General features: G+C 41.4%; 1 protein-coding gene across 1 annotated transcript; it reads right to left on the bottom strand.

Moving 5' to 3' along the window:
- Positions 1 to 220: 220 nt before the first annotated feature.
- On the bottom strand, positions 221 to 3,055 carry RHOB (ras homolog family member B). The gene has a single exon (XM_026675551.2). The coding sequence runs from the start codon at positions 2,536 to 2,538 to the stop codon at positions 1,948 to 1,950; it is 591 nt and encodes a 196-aa protein (XP_026531336.1). The 5' UTR covers positions 2,539 to 3,055; the 3' UTR covers positions 221 to 1,947.
- Positions 3,056 to 18,967: the final 15,912 nt, after the last annotated feature.

The following is an 18,967-nucleotide window of genomic DNA, read 5'->3' as shown; positions in this document are numbered from 1 at the left end:
GATGGAAAAATGGCACATGATTTTAGTCTAGTCTGCCACTGAGAGACTCTGTATGCTTCTAAGGGGTCAGTTAGGCCAGCAAGGATCCAGGATGTTTAAAACACTAATGTTTCCAGCAGCTGTAGTTCAAAGGAAAATGCTTACATTTTTTTTTTTCAGAACCAACAGACAGGCGTTCATTCAATCAGCCACAACAAAGAAGCAAAGAGTATCTCATGAATGTAGTCATAGAACTTTTTAATACTTTACCAAAAAACAGTCCTGCATATACAGCTTAGATGATTTTAAGTAAACTTCACATGTCTTTTCTGTAGCCAAATCAACGTAGTGTTTTTTGTGTGTTTATTTTAAATAATAGAACTCTTCAGTACCACTGTTAAAAATGGTCAGTGGGGAAAGGCGGTTAAATCAATCAACTCTCTGAAACAGAGAAGCAGCACAGGTTATTCTCACACCCCACTCCAGGTTGGCTGATGAAAATAAGTGTACTACTGTTTGAAATGAGCCCAGAGATGGCACTTAGTGCTGAAAAGGTAAAACAAAAAAATGACAAAAAAAGTCACATTCTTTTTTTTTTTTAAAAAGTGTTTCCACTCATTTCTTGATACAACAACAACCCCAGAAGACATTACAGTGGCTTTACATAAGTCATCAGTTATACAGGAACAAAGGCGCACAACCCAGTAAAAAAAAAAAAAAAGAGAGAAGCATTTGAAAGTCCCATTGATGGCTATCTGGTAAAAGTTCTTTAAAGGCTCAACTTCAAGAGAGGAAGGTGTGTGTGTGTGTGTGTTAAAAAGTGTTTCCCCTGGAAAGTGCTTAGCTGAACTTTGCTCCAAATGAGGTCCTTGACACAAGGGTGTTGTTGTTTTTGTAATGGTACAGTGTCACACTGCACATCACAAGTGCATTTAAGGTGTCCAAATAAACACCCTCATCATTGTGCAAAATAGGTTCTTTTGCAATAGAAATCAGATTGAGGGGGGTGGGGTGGAGGGGCAAAAGGCAGAAAGGAGGTCATCCAAACCATATCAAGGACAGGAGGCACCAGACTCTGGCAAGTTTGGGGATTCTCTCCACCCACCCCCACCCAGCAACCCAAGGGGAACACAAATTATACCATTCTTCTGTGACAAGTGGTTGTTTCTCAAGAAGGGGGGGACTTTTCATTGTGGAGGGGGCTAGGAAGAAGCAAGCCCAAACCACTCAAACCCCTCCCGCCCCCCCAAAAATCCTAGAATCGGTCTCAAAGAGAGCGAGGTCCCAGTCCAGTGTTAAAGAAGCCCCATCCTTTCCTTGCCCCCCAAATCAAACAATTGGCTATGTACACTCAACAGATGGTCCCTTCCTTCCCTCCCTCCCTCTTAGCGTTTCTCAATGCAGGTACTTCTCTTCCCAGCTTGAAGGTAAACACCGATTCAGTGCAAAGGGTGGGTGGGTGGGGGAGAGGATCGCGAGCTAGGCAGATCCCGTCCACCAGCGCCTCCTTTCCAAGGGAAGAAGCCAGGCGGGAGCGGCGCAGCTCCAGTCTTCCGATCTCCTCCCTGCAGAGTTTTTTTTTCACGGGAGAGCGATCTTAGGCGCGGCATAGGCAAGCCCGGTTCCTTTCCTCCAAGCAAGGAAAGGCAAGTGTCCACGAGTGTCCTTCGCGCAAGTGAGGAAGCACAGGCTGAAGAGAGCTAAGATCACTGAACGGGAGTTTGCATCAACCGGCGGAGGGGGGGGTCCTTTGGTGGAAAATGAGCGCTTCCCCCACGGTCCAAGCGGGTGCGCGCTTTGCTTTGCTCTCTCGCCCACCCCTCTCTCCCCGGGTGTCCTGCGCGCGGGGGCTCCCACCGACGGGCTTTAGGAGTCAGCCCCGAGTCCCTCGACGCCTGCCCGTTTGTTTGTCTCTCTCTCTCTCTCCCTCCCTCTCCCTCCCCTCCCTCCCTCCGGGCGTCCAGGGCATTATAGCACCTTGCAGCAATTGATGCAACCGTTCTGGGTGCCGTAGCGCTTCTGCAAAGCCGCTCTGGTGGCCGTCTCGAAAACCTCCCGCACGCCTTCCTTGGTTTTGGCCGAGCACTCGAGGTAATCGTAGGCCTGGATGCGGATGGCCATAGCCCGGCCGTCTTCGGTGCGGACGGGCTCCTGCTTCATGCGGGCCAGCTCGTTGCGCACGTGCTCGTCGTTGCGCAAATCTTTCTTGTTGGCCACCAGGATGATGGGCACGTTGGGGCAGAAGTGCTTCACCTCGGGCACCCACTTCTCCGGGATGTTCTCCAAGGAGTCCGGGCTGTCCACCGAGAAGCACATGAGGATGACGTCGGTGTCCGGGTAGGAGAGCGGACGCAAGCGGTCGTAGTCTTCTTGGCCGGCCGTGTCCCAAAGGGCCAACTCCACCTGCTTGCCGTCCACCTCGATGTCGGCCACGTAGTTCTCGAAGACGGTGGGCACGTAGACTTCGGGGAACTCGTCTTTGCTGAAGACGATCAGCAGGCACGTCTTCCCGCACGCCCCGTCGCCGACCACCACCAGCTTCTTGCGGATCGCCGCCATGGCCAGGGTCGCCAACCCCGCCCTGTTGGGGGGCGCCAGCAGGGAGACCGAAACGCTCTCTTCCCCGCCGCGCCCGGGGGCTCCTCCTCCTCCGGCTTCGCCGCCTTTTCTACGGGGCAGCGTGTGGGCTCTCTTCTCCGGCCGTCGGGGAAGGGGAGCGAGAAGGGCTCTTCCGCGCGCGGCTCAGGAAAGGGGGAGCCGCCCACTTCGGCCTGGCCTCGCTTCTGTTCTGGGCCGGCTCCTCTGATGCCCTCTGCCTGCTTGCATGGAGAAAAGGATCTCAGCTCCTCGGCTCTCTTCTGGCCCCGAGTTCCCTTTCCAGGGAGGCAAAAAGCGGGAGAAGCCCAAAGCACCGTAGCTCTCAAGAAAGCGGCGGCAGGTTTGCTTTTTTTTTTTTTTTCCTTCCGCCCGCTGCAAGTTTTGTGGCCCGGCTTTCCCACCTTTCCTTTCTTTCTTTCTTTCTTGTCAAAGAGCCGCTCGAGCCGTCCGGACTTTATGCCATAGCACGGCGACGGGCGGACGCTGCTATTTAAAGGGGCCGGCTACTTTCTTAATATAGCTGGCCAATGGAAAGGAAAAGGATGAGGTCATCGGTTTGGAAGAGGCGGGTGATTGGTGGGGAGTATTGCAGGCGCTCGGGTGGGGCGGGGAGAGAAGCAGGAAGTGAATGACAGGCGATCATGAAAAGAGGGAGGGGTCTGCTATTTCGCGACCTGCTGAGATTTTATATATATGTATATATATATTTGGAGGATCCGAAGCAGAAAAGAGACTTTAAATCTTTGTCTGCCCGCTCTTCCGCCTCCCGATAGATCTTCCAAGGGTCTTCCAAATTTCCTGCTCCAATCTGGAGAGGTTTTGTTTTTAAAAAAAGTTTCATCCAAGGAGAGAGACAGAGAGAGAGAGAGAGAGATACACACATATACATACATACATACATACATACATACATACATACATACACACACACACACACACACACACACACTCACTCACTCTAGCCTTCCCATCTCACTTTAGCTTCCCGACGCCCCCGCACTCGTTGTATAATAAACGATACATATTAGCTCGGCTTAGTCGTTCGAGAAAGAACCACAAAAGATGGCTTAAAAAGGCTCTGCGTAGTTTTTAAATTTTTATTTTAGAGCTTTTCTATAGAGTACTGTATTGTTTTGTTTAGAAAGACTCGACAAGCTGTAGTTGGTCACTTGTTGCTACTAAGTTCATCGGATTCCGTTTGAATCAACCCTCCCATTTAAATTGGGGTAGTTTAAGAGGAGGTGATGAAAGTACTCTGGAAGACATGTTTAGGTTATCATCTAAACGGATATGAGCTACCTAATTCTGTTAATTGTTATGGCCCAGCTATCCTCAAAGGGAAGTAATAGTTTGCAGTATAAAGCCAGGGCCCTATCAGGCTGTTGTTTATGTAATGAGTGTCAAATCACATTAAAAAATTCATGCGGTAATTCTGCATGTATGATAAAATAAAACTTTTTTTAAAAACCCTACTGTATCCCTTAGGATAATGGGGAAAACCTATCTATGTGATTCTTAAGAGTCAACAACCACTTGATGGCACAAATTTATCAGGACCACTACCATAAAATGTAGCCATGCCATAGTAGAGAAATTAAATTTAAAAATGTAATGAAATTTAGAAATAAGTCCCCAGTTCAGTTTTAAAAGAGTTTTTGCTTTTCTTCAACACCCAATGGTACCAAAATGTTCACAAAAAATGAAAAACCCAAAGAGCTGTGACTCTAGTAAGTCAACATGCTAACAATACTGAGTGCAGCACAGAAACAAGTAAGGTGGATTTTGCAATACAGACGTGGATTGTAACAACCCTCATGGCTCTAAAGTCCAGCAGAATACTTCAGATTGTGTCAATCACAGAATAATGAGTTGGCAAAGGCTTGGTGAGCATTAGAGTTCAACTCACAGCGGTTCTGTATAACCTATGGTGAAGCCTGAATAATTTTATTTAGAGGACATGTTTAGGGGACATAAGCAGCATCAACTTATTCTTGATTGTTGTCATAGCCAGTCTAAATAAAACTTTCAAATTTCTTACAGAGTTGGTTTTGATTTGTTAGTCTGAGCTCATATCAATCGTACAAACCTGATTACATTTGGTCTCCTCCTGGCTTAGTGAATTAGGGGGGTGTTTGACAGAGTCGCATCCAAATATTATCTGTCTGTTGTAAACTGAAAGTAAGTTTTATTCCCCATCACCCTGGCAATACATCTTGCATATGTCCATCAAGGTCATCTTCCTTTCTTTCTAGATATAAACCACTCCCTCCTACTTCAGCCTATGCCCCTGTTATCAGACTAATTTTTGACAAGCTGACTAATAATAGGCATGGAAGAGGGGGTTTGCTAAGTGGAAGCGAAGGGAGCTTTCCCTCTCATGTCACTAGGCCAGGCAACTGGACAGGTGGCCAGACCCACTAATCTAAGCAACTGTCTAAACATTGCCCTATCCCGCTCCATATTAGGGAGAGTGGTTAGTTTTTCCTCCCACTGGCAGGTGAAGCTTAATAAAAACAGAAACAGGGCTGGAGGAATCTATTCATCTCTTTCCTAATTGTGACCCACAATAGTAAGGTTAGCACCATTTTTTTTGGTCTCATTACTCCGTTGAATAGGGTTTGGCAGTGAGGAATATACCATGTACACTTTTCTACTGATTAAAAGACTAGCAGAAAGTATTTGAACCAGATGGGAAGATTTTTATTCTTCCTAGTAATTATTTTCTCTTTAAGGAATACTCCCTCTTAATCAACCTCCACCCTCATCCCCACACCAGTCTACTCTGACTTCTTCTGCATAGTTCTCCTTAACATGTCCTCACTTTTCGCCCTCTGGCCCATCCCACTTCTACTTCCCCAATGATGGGCTGTTTTCCACTGAATCACAGTGGTCCCATTTCTTCCTCCCATTCAAGTTCTTCTTTCCTTTTTCTTTATTGTTTTTTTCCAAGCAACCAGCAACAAGATGGGGTTTAGCCTCTAGAGTCTATTACCTTTTCTACTTTTGAATGTCTTATAATTCAGAGAGGGAGGGGGAGAGAGGGGGAGAGAACTTATTAATACCACTGAATGAATATCATTGTCATTAGGTATGATATTCATTCAGCTTTCCTTGTGACCACACAGGGACATAGGAAATATTTTAAAATCATGATAAATAACGTTTGCCTTGTCTCAATATACTAGTTTCACCGGATTCTCTACTGACCCATCACCAGTTATAGTTCCTTCTATTCCCAAACCCCATGTTTTCTCCTTAGTCCGTTGAGTCATGGTGGCACATGTGTGCAGAAGCATTAATACTGATATCCCACCTTTCTAGCCAAAATCCAATTCAAGATTGCTCAGAACAAAATAATGTAACCAAGATGGCGTCTGAGGAGAATGTTTTTTTGAGATGATCTTATGAGAGACAGTTAATTGGTGGGGGATTTGGAACTGGAAATATATAGCTGGGTTGATGGTTGTAATGGGTGTGTGTGTGGAAATCTTACTGGGAAGCTCTGGAATGGGCTCTGGCAGTATTGGAACAGGGCACTCATTGTAGGGAAATGTTAACTGTCATCCTATAACAGAGGTGGGGAACTATGGCCTTTTTATGACTTGGGGACTTCAACTCCCAGAATTCTGGGAGTTGACGTCTACATGTCATAGAAGGGCCATAGTTCCCCACCTCTGCCCTATAGAGTAGATCAGACTGAGAACCCCATACATAAAGGCCTAAACCTACTTTACCTGGAACAGCTATAATAAGAGAACCCTGCAAGTTTGAATGTGCTTCCCTCCTCCCTCACTTAATCTTTGTGTGAAATAAGAGGTGTCCCCCCCCACAAATTTAATTTCTTGGAATAGCTGCTCTTGCTTGATTGTTTCTTTAGTAAACAGATCTTCCTTTTTTCCTTTAAGGCCCTTCTTTATGTCAGTGTTTCTCAACCTTAGTAACTTGAAGATGTGTGGACTTCAATTCCCAGAATTCCACAGTCAGCATGCTCCTGGGGAATTTTGGGAGTTGAAGTCTACAGATCTTCAAGCTACCGTGGTTGAGAAACACTGTTCTATGCCCTATTAACAAAAGAACAATGGCCTTCTGGTTCCAGGGAAATGGAACCTTGGATAATGTCTCTACTCTAATTCAGGCCGTTCTTGTTGACATTGATGTGGAAGAGATCTATTTAGGGGTTTGCAATTTTGAAGAGTGTGGATGACCAGGAGGGGCTGAGAAAGTGATGGGTACAGCATCCAGTCTGACAGAGAAAGAGGGTCACAGGTGCAGTGGTGAGAAGGCCGGGCAGCAATAGTGATCAAGCAACAACTACATTACTGGCTCAAGCATGGACCTTCCATTTATATATTAATTAAACTTAGGGGCTGCCCAACTTTAAATGACTATGGGTGGTTTACACTTAAAAAGATAGAAAACAACAAAAACATACATTTGGACAAACCACACCCCATATACCATAAGTTGCAAACAATGGGCTACACTACTACCCTATGAAAGGTTTAGGAGAACAACCAAGTTTTAAAAAGATTCAGGAACATTGTCAGGGTGAAACCGCCATAGAGGTAATTCCAGGGGTCCGGCCCCACAAGAAATGAGACATGCTTCCTGGGTCTTATACATACCATTATTTGAGTGTATCTGAAGTGTACCAACTTGGACTGATCTTGCATGTCCCCTCAATGATGCATTATGAACCCATCTCTATTTTTTTATTTCTTTATTTTTGCTTTTTATCATATTGTGTGGAGTCTGTGATAAGTTGGGCAACCTAAAAAAAAACCCTAACTTATAAGCAAACAAATGAAAGTCTGCGAGTTCCTGCTGAATCACCAATCAGCAGTTCTAACCAGCATGGACAGGTGCAAAAGTTGCTGAGAATTATAGTTCTACAATGTTTAGAAGATTGTGTATTACTAAATCCTGATCTAAAATGGAAAAGAGTTATCTTATAAAATGCCTTCCATGTTTGGTCTTCTTAATCCCTTACTTTACCTTTCTCTTCTTGCTCCTTAACTCTTGCGATGGCTTTATTCATAGCTTTCCCTAAGTGCAGCTTGAAGGTGCCATACGAAACATTCGTTAAGGGTGACTAATTTCATGAGTAATCTGATGCTAAAATAGTGTATCTCTTCTTTTCTGATACATACCTTATTATAGGGGTGATGGCAGCCACTGGTGAAGACGTTGCAGAATTACACAGTTCCTCTTGGTGACTTTTGACTGCTATAGACTTGTCTTCATAATTAAGAGCCACTTGGAAGTTGTCTTAAACTGGAGGTAGCTTTTTTTTTTCCAAGCGAGGTTTTCATAGACTCTTCTTTAGCAAGATTTATTGAGATGAGAGGAATTAAGTGTTGGACTAGGAATAGGGAGACTCAGGTTCTTATCCACGCTCAGAAGAATATATAGAAGCTCGTGGGCTACTCAATCACTCTTAACCCATACTAGCCTGTACATGGGAGTCAAATTTCATGTTGCCGTTACATGACATTTCACGATGTTTTTCCCCTTTGCAGAGATGGGGTAGGCGTAGTCACCAGTTTGATACCACTGAATTTCTAGGATACTTACTGTATTGTGGCAAAAAGAAGGAAGGAGTATTAAGAATATCCACTTAGGTGGGATATAAATCAGATAAATAATCTCTTATTGCTTTATGGTAGAGACATTCCTTCTTTCTAATAGCCCTTTTTATGAACTGTCAAGAGGCAGATCTTATTACTGATAAGGAAAAACCTTGCTGATGGTTGTTGACATAACCTTCTGCTGAAAATATCAGCTGGGAAATTCACTATTACAAAGGATATTTGGGCTTAGGAGTAGGGGAGATCAGGTGCAAAGCTAGGAGGAGAATACCTTGCTAGGAGGGCATTTCTTCTGTGATAGAACATTCCAAATTATATCAAGAATATATCTTTGGAGTGACAAAGATAAAAGATATATGTCGATGGTAGATATTGGCCTGTAACTGGAAAAGAGGTGCTTGCCTAAACCAATCCAGTATGGCTAGGACACACCAAAACAAATAACTTGACCTTATCAATAATGGTTGGTAAAACATTGATTTTATATATCTTGAAGCTGTGATGAAAGGGGGATGTCTGATGAAAAAGGTAAACATTTTTTATTTTGCAAGACAATATCAATGACAAGGCTTCAGATCATGGTCTTGATGCAAGCTGAGACCAGAATCCATGTCTCCAAAAAGGAAGATTGAAGTTGTTTTAGAACAGAGGTGTCAAACCTGTGTTGTGATGGCAGCATCACATGATGTATTGGGACTTCTTTCCCCTTCGCTAAACCGGGTGTGGGCATGGCCAGCATGTGACACATCCAGTCCGTGAGACTGCAAGTTTTGACAGCCCTGTTTTAGAGCAAGGGTGTCCAACTGTGGCAACTTTAAGACTTCAACTCCCAGAATTGTCCAGGCAGCCATTTGAAGTCCCCAAGTCATAAAGTTGCCAAGGTTGGACACCCCTATCTTAGAATAACATCGAGGTTGCTCTAAAAAAAGGACCACAATCTTAACTGACAACTGCTTCAGTCAAAAGTTTGACAGTTCCCTAACTCTCACCTAACCGTCTCTACCGTGGCCGGCCAGCAAGTATTTTTTTTCCCTTTTAATGTTTTCCTTTTCTTTTTTTAAACCTTATAATATCCTGATTGGAATCAATGCCTCCATCAATGCCCATGATAAGGAAAGTCTGAATCACTTCTTACCACATTGCTCCATTTGCCTGGAGAGAAAATAGAGCTGGGAAAAACAGAAATACTGAATCAGCACTAACATGAGCCACTCCTTTCTCCCATCTCTATTGTTTGGAGGACAACATAGGGAGGGAACATGCCTCCCTCTCCACCCAGTCTAGGTTCAAATGATACATTACATTACCAAAGGTTGAGGTAAACGAATCTGGAATTACCTGCGGACAAATCTTTTGTCTTAACTTCATCACAATTTGACCTGCAGAACTGCACATTATACTGAGCCTGTATATGCTATATGCTGTATTAAGCCTAACAGAACCCCCAAAACATGCAGTAAACAATACCCTTCATGTCAGGATAAGAAAAGCTAAGCCTGCTTAATATTGATGTATTATGATGCAAATAAAGGAACATCTGGGGAGGGCTGGTATTAAAATTTGATGAACATGCCCATAAATATGTTTTATTGCTCAAGAAATCTGCCAATCCATCCGTAGGATACTTGCATGCTTTACTGCCATAGATTATTATGGCAAGCACAACCGTGTTTCATTTTCAGAGAAAAATCTATTGTCGGGTTCGTTTTTCACGAACACACTCCTTATTCTCCTTTACATAATACAGCAAGGCCATTACTCAATAATTACTTCATGCCACAGGCTAAATAATTCCCTTTCAAGACTGGATTTACTCCTGTGATTTTTTTTTTTTTTTTTTTTTTGAACATGTCTCTGCCGGTCCCTGCTATTCACCTTGACCATCTTCCAGCAAAATATATTTTTTTTAACTTCCAAGAATGCAAGGTATAACCTTGGTAATTCTCTGCTAGCAAGTATTAACTAGAACTCTTCCTGCTCCATTTCTGAACCCAGACAAGGTTTGCCCAAGTAAGTCACTTGGCTGAAAGGAGGCAAACAATAGAGCTTGAAAAACAAAAACAAACAGAAGAATGGAGTTGGGCTTTACTGCCCTCTAGTGGTCATCTGTATGATCTGATGCAAGGTGTGGTGATGAGGATTTTTTTTTTTTTTTTTTTTGGATGGAGGGAGGAAGAGATTTTTGCCTGTGGAAAATGAGCAGGTAATTACAGTACTTTATGGGTCTGAAATAATAGCTCTCCTGAAGCTAAACTCACTTAAATGTTGCTGAATGAATACTTTTTTTTCTCTTGCCTACTCAAGGAATTGGCTTGTTCTCAAGAGAAGCAATCTAAAATGCACTTCCAAAAAATGTGTGTGCATGAACTGTTTGCATAGGGTACTGAGCCAGGGTTATTTCTAGCATGGTTTGCTAAGTAAGTCAGGTGTTTTTTTTAATACTTACTTTATCTACAGTATATGCTCTCAACCCCATTAGATTCTGTGAATCTAAGCAGCTGGCTTGTATTATGCAATCATGCTGTAGGCAAAACTGTGGTTTTGTCTTTGGATTTGTCTTAAGATGCCAGATAGATGCAGCCCATGTGCCATTCACTGCTTCTTTGTCCAAGAAAGTGAGTATCATCTGATATGTGGAACACCAAATTGTGACTCATTCAGCATGCAGTCTCCATCCATTTTCCCTGTAGACACAACATTTGGTCAGATGTTTTAACTTGCCTGGTTCTTCTACTATCCCATTTAAAAAAAACAACAACAACTTAGCTTGATGAAGTTTTGCACACTCAATTAATCCTTGACTTACAATTACAATTTAACAACCATTTGTAATTAGGAGGGTCTTGGAAGGGGTGCTTTATAGCCCATAAAGCTGTCCTAGCTGTTGTGAAATGTCCTGCTGCTTCTGCCTCTGCCCCACCCTCACATAATCACATCTTGGGTGCTTGGCAACCCATTTGCACTGACTACTGGTCACAAAGCATGTAATCATCATTTGAAATATTCTCTGATGGCTTCCCCAGTAAGTAAATGGGGAACCAGCAGGGAAGGTTGTAAGCCAAGGAGTTGGAGGAGAGCTCTCAGCTGGCTTGCATAAAGCAATGACTGCATGCATCTGTAAGAAGCTGCAGAAAAATTGAAAGGTAAGTTGTGTTCCCATAAGCCCTGGAGCTGGCTGAGGATTTCTGCACACTGCTGGGTGGCTAGGTGGGGAGAAGGCCAAACTCCCACCTCAGGCCAAGGCAGTTTCATGTGAGCCGATAGGCCCTGGAGCTGGTTGAAGACTCCCAGGCATTGCTGGGTGGCTGGATAGGAAGAACATCAGAACCCTGCAGCTTCATATTTCGCTGGTAAGTCCTGGAGCCAGCCAATGCTTCCCGGCCTACAGCAGATATCCACATACCAGTAGAGCCCAGGCCTTGCGGGCCTCTCTTGGCCTCCCCCTTTCCCCAAGGCACCCTTGCACTCTGCTTAATGGCTTTCATGGAAGTTAACAGCCACAATTGGGGTTGTGGTGGTGGAGTGAAGCCATTATGTGGGCAGTCACCTGACCTGTCACTGAACAACTTTACATAATGACCAAAATAATGACTTCCAGTAATAAAGGTATATTTTTATAATCTAGTTTCAAACCAAAGACTTGTATTTCTGAGAGGGCTGTACTCAGTAGCAGAACCTCTCCTTTGCAGGAAGGAAAAATTTAAATATGGTCTTTCCTGTCTCCTGGTAAGGCTATGGGGAAAAATGGAGCCAGCCATTGTTGTTAATCGTGGGCTAGATGGAACTTTGGTTCTATATACAACAGGCATAAAATAAATGATACTATTTACTCATCAGCATACAAAAAAAGGGCATGGTTAAAACTTCTAATTCCAGTAGCAACTATATACTCAGCTGCGGCCTGATTAAGGTGTTGTAATGTAAAGCTGGTAATTTCTTGATAAATCCTTTGGCAAGTCCTTATCTGAGATTGGTTCATAAGTATAATATGGCACATCGTGTGCTGTTCTTTTCTTTGGAATCTTAAGAGGCATTGAGAAACTTCTGATTGAGATATGAGGGATAATTTTGAAATTACAATTGAATACAGAAAACATAAACACAGAGTTGGAAGGAACTTTGGAGGTCTTTTTAGTCCACCCTCCCTGCTCAGGCAGGAGGCCCCATATCAGAGGTGGTATTCAGCAGGTTCTGACCAGTTCTGGAGAACCGGTACGGAAATTTTGAGTAATTCGGAGAACCATCAAATACCACCTCTGACTGGCCCCACCCCAATCTATTCTCTGCCTCCCGAGTTCCAGCCGATCGGCTGGGTCTTCTTTTGTTGCCCTGCACAGGAGAACGGAGCTGGAAAGTAGGTTAGTGGGGTGGGAAGGTAATGGGATTTTGCAGTAACCTTCCCCTAGGAGTCAGGTGAGAATGGAGATTTTACAGTACCCTTCCCCTGCCACACCCACCAAGCCATGCCTACCAAGCCACATCACACCCACCAAGCCACGGCCACAGACCTGGTAGTAAAAAATTTTGAATTCCACCACTGCCCTATATCATTCTGGATTCATCATAATGATCAAACTTAGAGACGTGCCATGACACCAATAGGATAACCCTCTTTATAATTCACTTGACTGAATTCATCTGGGTCGTTATCTTTTTATTTATTTCTACATTAACCAGTTATAGTATTTGGTGTTTGTTTTTTTCAAAAAAGTTTGTAGATAGCGTCTTCTTCTTCTTGTGTCATATCCATCATCGGACATTGGCGATCATGTTGGCAATCCTATTTTTATCAACAGCTGCACGGAAAAATGCTGCTGAATTTTGTCCAAACCAGTCCCTTAGATTTTGGAGCCATGTAGATAGCTGCTCAAATAAAATATTCCTGTACAAGGTTTCTATAACTAAGCCAAGAACGTGAGTAATACAGCTTTCCCCTTTTTGTTGGAAAGCTGGCGCTTATTATTCTTTTATTGCTTTCTTTTCTGTGATTCTTTTTTTTTAGTTGTTGGAATGATTTGTTGAATAATAATTATTTTTAAAGAATTGCAACCAAATCCCCTCCCCCTTTGAAGGATGGCATTTGGAGACCTTAATTCACAGTTACCTTATGTTAGTTTATGTGTTTTTGGCAAATTTATCCTCCACAGGACTATCAAATATTGAATCCTCTAGAATTTTTTTTCCTGGGTGGAAATGGTCCTTTTCCCCCTTAGACATTTAAATAGAAAGCATAAATAAAATGCTTATTAGCCAGCATATGGAGAAAAAAGAGGCAAATAATTTTTAAAAAAATGTTCTTAGAAGATTACCACATGACACCATTACCTGTTTTGTGGAGATTTTAAACTCAGATCTTTGCATCAAGGGACTCTTTAATGTTTATTAAAAGTCTGGAATATTTTCTACTGAATTTGAAAAAAAGATCATGTTTTAGAAATTATATTCTTGAGATCATATTTGTTTTTGAGGTCAATGATTAGTGGAATATAGTTGAAATTTGGATGCCAAAGGGATATGTATGTGTGCTTGTGCATGCGCACATACAAACCTGAACACCCTAAAAAAACTACCCTGCTGGGACTACCTATATTCTTAAATGCTACCTTAACCATTCCACCAGTTTCAGACTGTGAATCTAATTGTAGACTACCCATACATTATACATGCTATATACAAAATACAAATACAAAAACTTGCTACACCAATACATTACAATACCCCAAGTTCTTGGGAAGAATTCAACATGTTTGAAAGCCAACACCAGCTAAAGAACTGGTAGCTGTGATTAAACATTGTTATGTGTCATTATCATCCTGTGACAATTTATTTAATAGCATCAGACAACATCTATGTATCCCAGGTTCTTGGAATGGACTGAATAGGTCAGGGGTGTAAAACTTGTGTTGTCACGGTGGTATCACATGATATATTGCGACTTTTCTCCCCTTTACTAAACTGGGCGTGGCCAGCACGTGACACATCCAGCCCACGGGCTGGGAGTTTGACACCCCTGCAATAGGTGAATAAAAATGCAAAATCCAAATGCCAAAGCACTTGGTTAACAGCATAACCAACTTATACAATAATAATAATATAGCTTTTCTGAAGATTGCTTAACTGAACTGTTTATTTTGCTGCATCTTTTATCTTTTCAAGAAATATTAGATTTCATTAAGTCTATGAAGATATAACTCTTGGCTTGGATGACTACTCTGAGTAACATAAGACGTATACTGATTGTTTTCTCTTTCAATTATTGGAGGTTTAGAATGATGGTTTTTACAATAGTTTCTCCTATTTATTGTAGTAAAGCTTATATAATTTTGAAATAAAGATTCTTCTGAATGGACAAAGTTTGCACTTTCACATTAAATGTTGATGTCAACTTTTTGATAGCAATCTAGACATGGAGACTTACAAATAATATTCACTTGATTGTCCATCCTGCACAACCTTATTTCATAAAAGGGGATCAAATCTCAGATAATATTAGCTTAATAATGGATCTTTTCTTGAACATTCGTGAAGATGGTATTCTCCTTGTATGTGCAAAAGGCCTATGACAGGGCACGGTCACTTCAGCCTCACCAGTAGAATATCTATCTATCCCTACAAATTATCCTTCAACTAATCGTGTCTTTTAACCAACATTTTATTTTCACCTTGATTTTATGTTTAGGCTGGCACTGAACTAATGTTTTAATCATTCCCCTGGGTTATATATACCAAAAGTTAATCTAGTAACGCCTACAGTAGCATGCCAGTTAGCAACACTTCCTATGCTAATGCCGCAAAAGCAGAAAGTGTTGCCTAGCAACAACTGTGTTAAACTCTTTTTCGCCCCCATGTCAGAGAAACAACTTTTGAAATATTGTGGCTCAGTTTGACAACAGTCTCTGTGGCCTTCCTCCCTCTTTGCACTTTCTATTGTAGCTAATTCAGTGTACCACACACAGACTACTGAACTCAGATTAAGGAGACACAGAGTCAAGTCTAACCTCATTGTTGGAAACCCACTAGATGACTTTAGATCTGAGGGGTCCTTGGTGCTCTCTGAGCTTGGTTATTTTCTTGCAGACATTTCATTACCCAAACTAGGTAACATCATCAATGCTAGTACACCAGGACCAGCACTGAAGATGTTACCTAATTTGGGTAATGAAACGTCTGCAAGAAAACAACCAAGCTTATAAAACACCCAAGGATCTCTCATTTCAACCCTGAACTACACATATTCTCTTTAGATCTTTATATGTATGTATGTATGTATGTGTATATGTACATGTATGTATGTATGTTTATATGTACATGTATGTATGTATAAGCTTTATTACAATAAATAGGAAAAACTATTGTAAAAACCATCATTCTAAACCTCCAATAATTGAAAGAGAAAACAATCAGTATACGTCTTATGTTACTCAGAGTAGTCATCCAAGCCAAGAGTTATATCTTCATAGACTTAATGAAATCTAATATTTCTTGAAAAGATAAAAGTCTTTAGATCTAAAGACTTTAGATCTTTCACCATCTCTTAACTCAATGGCTTTCCATACAGGCCACATATATACAATACTTTGTTTTTAAAATATAAGGACAGTTATAAGATACAGCTTAGGTTAATAAAGAAGAACAAATGATAAGGTACTTCTGTGACATCCCTCATAGTTACTGTTAGCTGGAAGAAAAGGTACTTTGCCAACTTAGAAGGAGGCCATGAGCACGCACACACACGCAGAGAGAGAGAGAGAGAGAGAGAGAGAGAATCTCTGTCTTAACTCAAACTACCTTATCAAATTATTAATGTGGGAAAAATGATCTTAAATCCAGGAAGAAAGGATGGATATAAATCAGATAAATACAGTACATCTTTTCTAGCCTCCCTGTTTCCTAGCCAGCCTTAAAGAGGATTCTTTCCCCTAAGACCCAAAGCTACACAAATAAAGACATGACTAGTCAACTCGTTCCTTTGTGTGAGATTGGTGGGAGGGAAACACATGTTTCAGAGGAGGTAGAGCAGGATAAACAGCTCGTGGCATTCCAGATGTTGTACTTCCAGCCCTCAGCCTTTCTGCAGAAGATTATAACAGCGGTGAGGTTCTTTGTTAACTCCAAATGTGCGTGCCATCCTCCACCATAAAATCTGATTAAGTCGTCTTTGTCACATTCTTTTCTCCCAGCTAAAACAATCTAGTTAAGCCCAGGTTTCTCCCTCCCCCCCCCCACTTCTAGAGGGTAAGCCTTTTGTCTGGTGAGGTGTAATGACTTCGTTTTTTCCCCAACTCTCCAACTTGTTCTACAGCTTTGTGAGCCTCTGGCTTCATATCCATGGAATGCATTCATTTGGCAGATAAGAATGTGAAGATTTATATTGATCTTTCTTCTCTGTCTTCCCTCTAGCTGGGTCATTTCTTGAAATGTAAGAAAAATATCAGGTCCTGATATATTTTTTTAAAAATGAAAACCTCAACTTTGCCTAGACATAATTCAGAGTGTATGATGAAAAGCTTCTGGATGGTGATATTCGGGCAGTAGTTGTCTTCAGGTCAGACTACCATGGTTCTGAAAGAATTTGTGCTGTATGGCAAACAAGCACATCAGAGAGAAAGATTTGGAGTAACCAAGAGTATTTTTCTTGGGATATCTTTAAAATATGACCCTCTTTCAATCTATTATTTGTAAGCATCTGTGCCTTGTGTTAATATCTGACAGTCTGCTGAGAAGAAAGGATTTATCCTGGATTGTACCACTGGCATTTGGCTGCAATAAAGCATATCTGATCTAACCCTGAGTTGTATCGTAAGTGTTACAATATTTTAAGGAAGCGGGCATTTGTGTACTGTCCATGATCAAATGTACCCTTCATTCATCTACCACTCATCCAAATGCAGTATATTTTAGCCTCAACAGGGAAAGTTTAGCGGGATGAGGCAAGGTTCGCACACACTGCTAAGTTTCTAGGTACTTTGTTTAGCTGTGATTTAGTGTGATTTATTAACCCAGGCATGATTGTGTTTAAGCTATGATTTAGGCCTTTAATATAAACCCAGCCACTGTGTCTTATTCAACAAACCACAGCTAAGACATTATGATTAGTGCAATATGGCTAAAACCAGACATGGTTTGATGTACAGTAATATGCTAGTCTTTAACTCCTTGAATATGGTAATAAAGGTAACAACTAAGCTTCAAATTAAGACTTGTGTACTTTGATATATCAGATGGTATATCAGAATTCCGAGCTTGCCACACACATACAACTGGGAAGCCATATAATTAGCCCTTGCTCCATATATAACAGGAGTTTTCGATCTTGATTTCTCTTGCATTACAAAAATCTGAAAGTTCTGCTAAATCACAGCTATTCACTTATTGGAGAAGGGTTCCATAATTTCAGATCACCATTTGATGTAAATTGCATGTATTATTTATTGATGCCTCCCAGCTTTGCCCAAAGTAAGCCTCCTCCAGATGTGTGGACTTTCAGTTTTCAGAATTTGGTATATCATGCTGGCCCAGGAATTTGGGGAGCTGAAATTTATACATCTAAGAAGGCACCCAGGTTTGCACCCAACTGCAAAGAAATATAATATTTTTGAAATTCTAATAATTATGCTGAAGAATAAGTTTCAGCATCTTGGTTATTGGCTTTTACTCTATTTATCAAAAAAATGTAAGTATCTTCATTTAAGATGATCCCACTCACTAATCCTAAAGGAAAATTGGACCCACCCGCACCCCCCACACCAAACATACACCTCTTTTATTACATTCTCAGCAAATCGGGCAATGCTATTTTAGCTTTGTGTGAACATGTTCAAACTTCCACATTTCTTTCAGGGATACTTTACCTTCCTTTATCCTACTACTGACCCTAACCCAGAAGATCCACATCATAAATTGTCCCTATAACAAAGTTGTCCATGTTTACTCCACAGTAAGCCCCATTGAATTCCAGGAAGTTTAATCCCAAATATGTACATGGGATTATAATAGCAATAGCAATAATACTTAGGCTTATATACCGTTTCACAGTGCTTTACAGTCCTCTCTAAGAGGTTTACAGAGTCAGCCTATTGCCCCCAACAATCTGGGTCCTCATTTTACCCACCTCGGAAGGATGGAAGGCTGAGTCAACCTTGAGCCTGGTGGGATTTGAACTGCCAAATTGCAGCCAGCCAGCAGTCAACAGAAGTAGCCTGCAGTACTGTACTCTAACCAATATGGTATGACAATCTGGCAAAATCCATAAGTACAGATCAGGATATAAGCCTGTCTTTCTTGCTATCTGACAGCATCAGGATCAGAAAATAGAATTTATGAAATGTAACGTTCTATATGAAAGCTACACATTTCTGCCTTTTAAAATCATTGGGAGAAAAACAGACACAAAGGTAACAGTGGAAAAATGGAGGAAAAATATTCTTGGTTTTAGAGTATTCTGTAAGCAAATGAAGAATCTACAGCCTTTAGCTCTTCACTTAATTGTTAGCCATGCTTTATTCATCCATCCAATAATATTTGCTAAAGATAGCTGGGAACATTTTCTAAAGGAGAATATTGAATCCATGCATCCTGAATTTTAGTGGCTTCTTTATTTTGTTAGACTTAGCAAATACTTCTATCAACAAAAGGGAAAAACTCTCCATTCTCCACAGACTTCTTATTGCTAAATAACTCTAAACTCTTGAAATGTGTATTTTAAGGAGGAAATGTAGCATGATAAATTGTTGCATCTATAAAATCAAGATGAGTGTGGTTTTGCTTTCAATTCAGCACAACATTAGAAAAGAGGTAGCTTG

This window comes from Notechis scutatus, chromosome 1 (genome assembly GCF_049901735.1).
Source record: "Notechis scutatus isolate UNSWTSFEM ecotype Mainland chromosome 1, rNotScu1.2, whole genome shotgun sequence".
NCBI lineage: Eukaryota > Metazoa > Chordata > Lepidosauria > Squamata > Elapidae > Notechis > Notechis scutatus.
This window is presented reverse-complemented; position numbering and strand designations above follow the sequence as displayed.

Excerpts from the sequence above, each read along its gene's own strand:
- RHOB (XM_026675551.2), bottom strand. The coding sequence starts at position 2,538 with ATGGCGGCGATCCGCAAGAAGCTGGTGGTGGTCGGCGACGGGGCGTGC.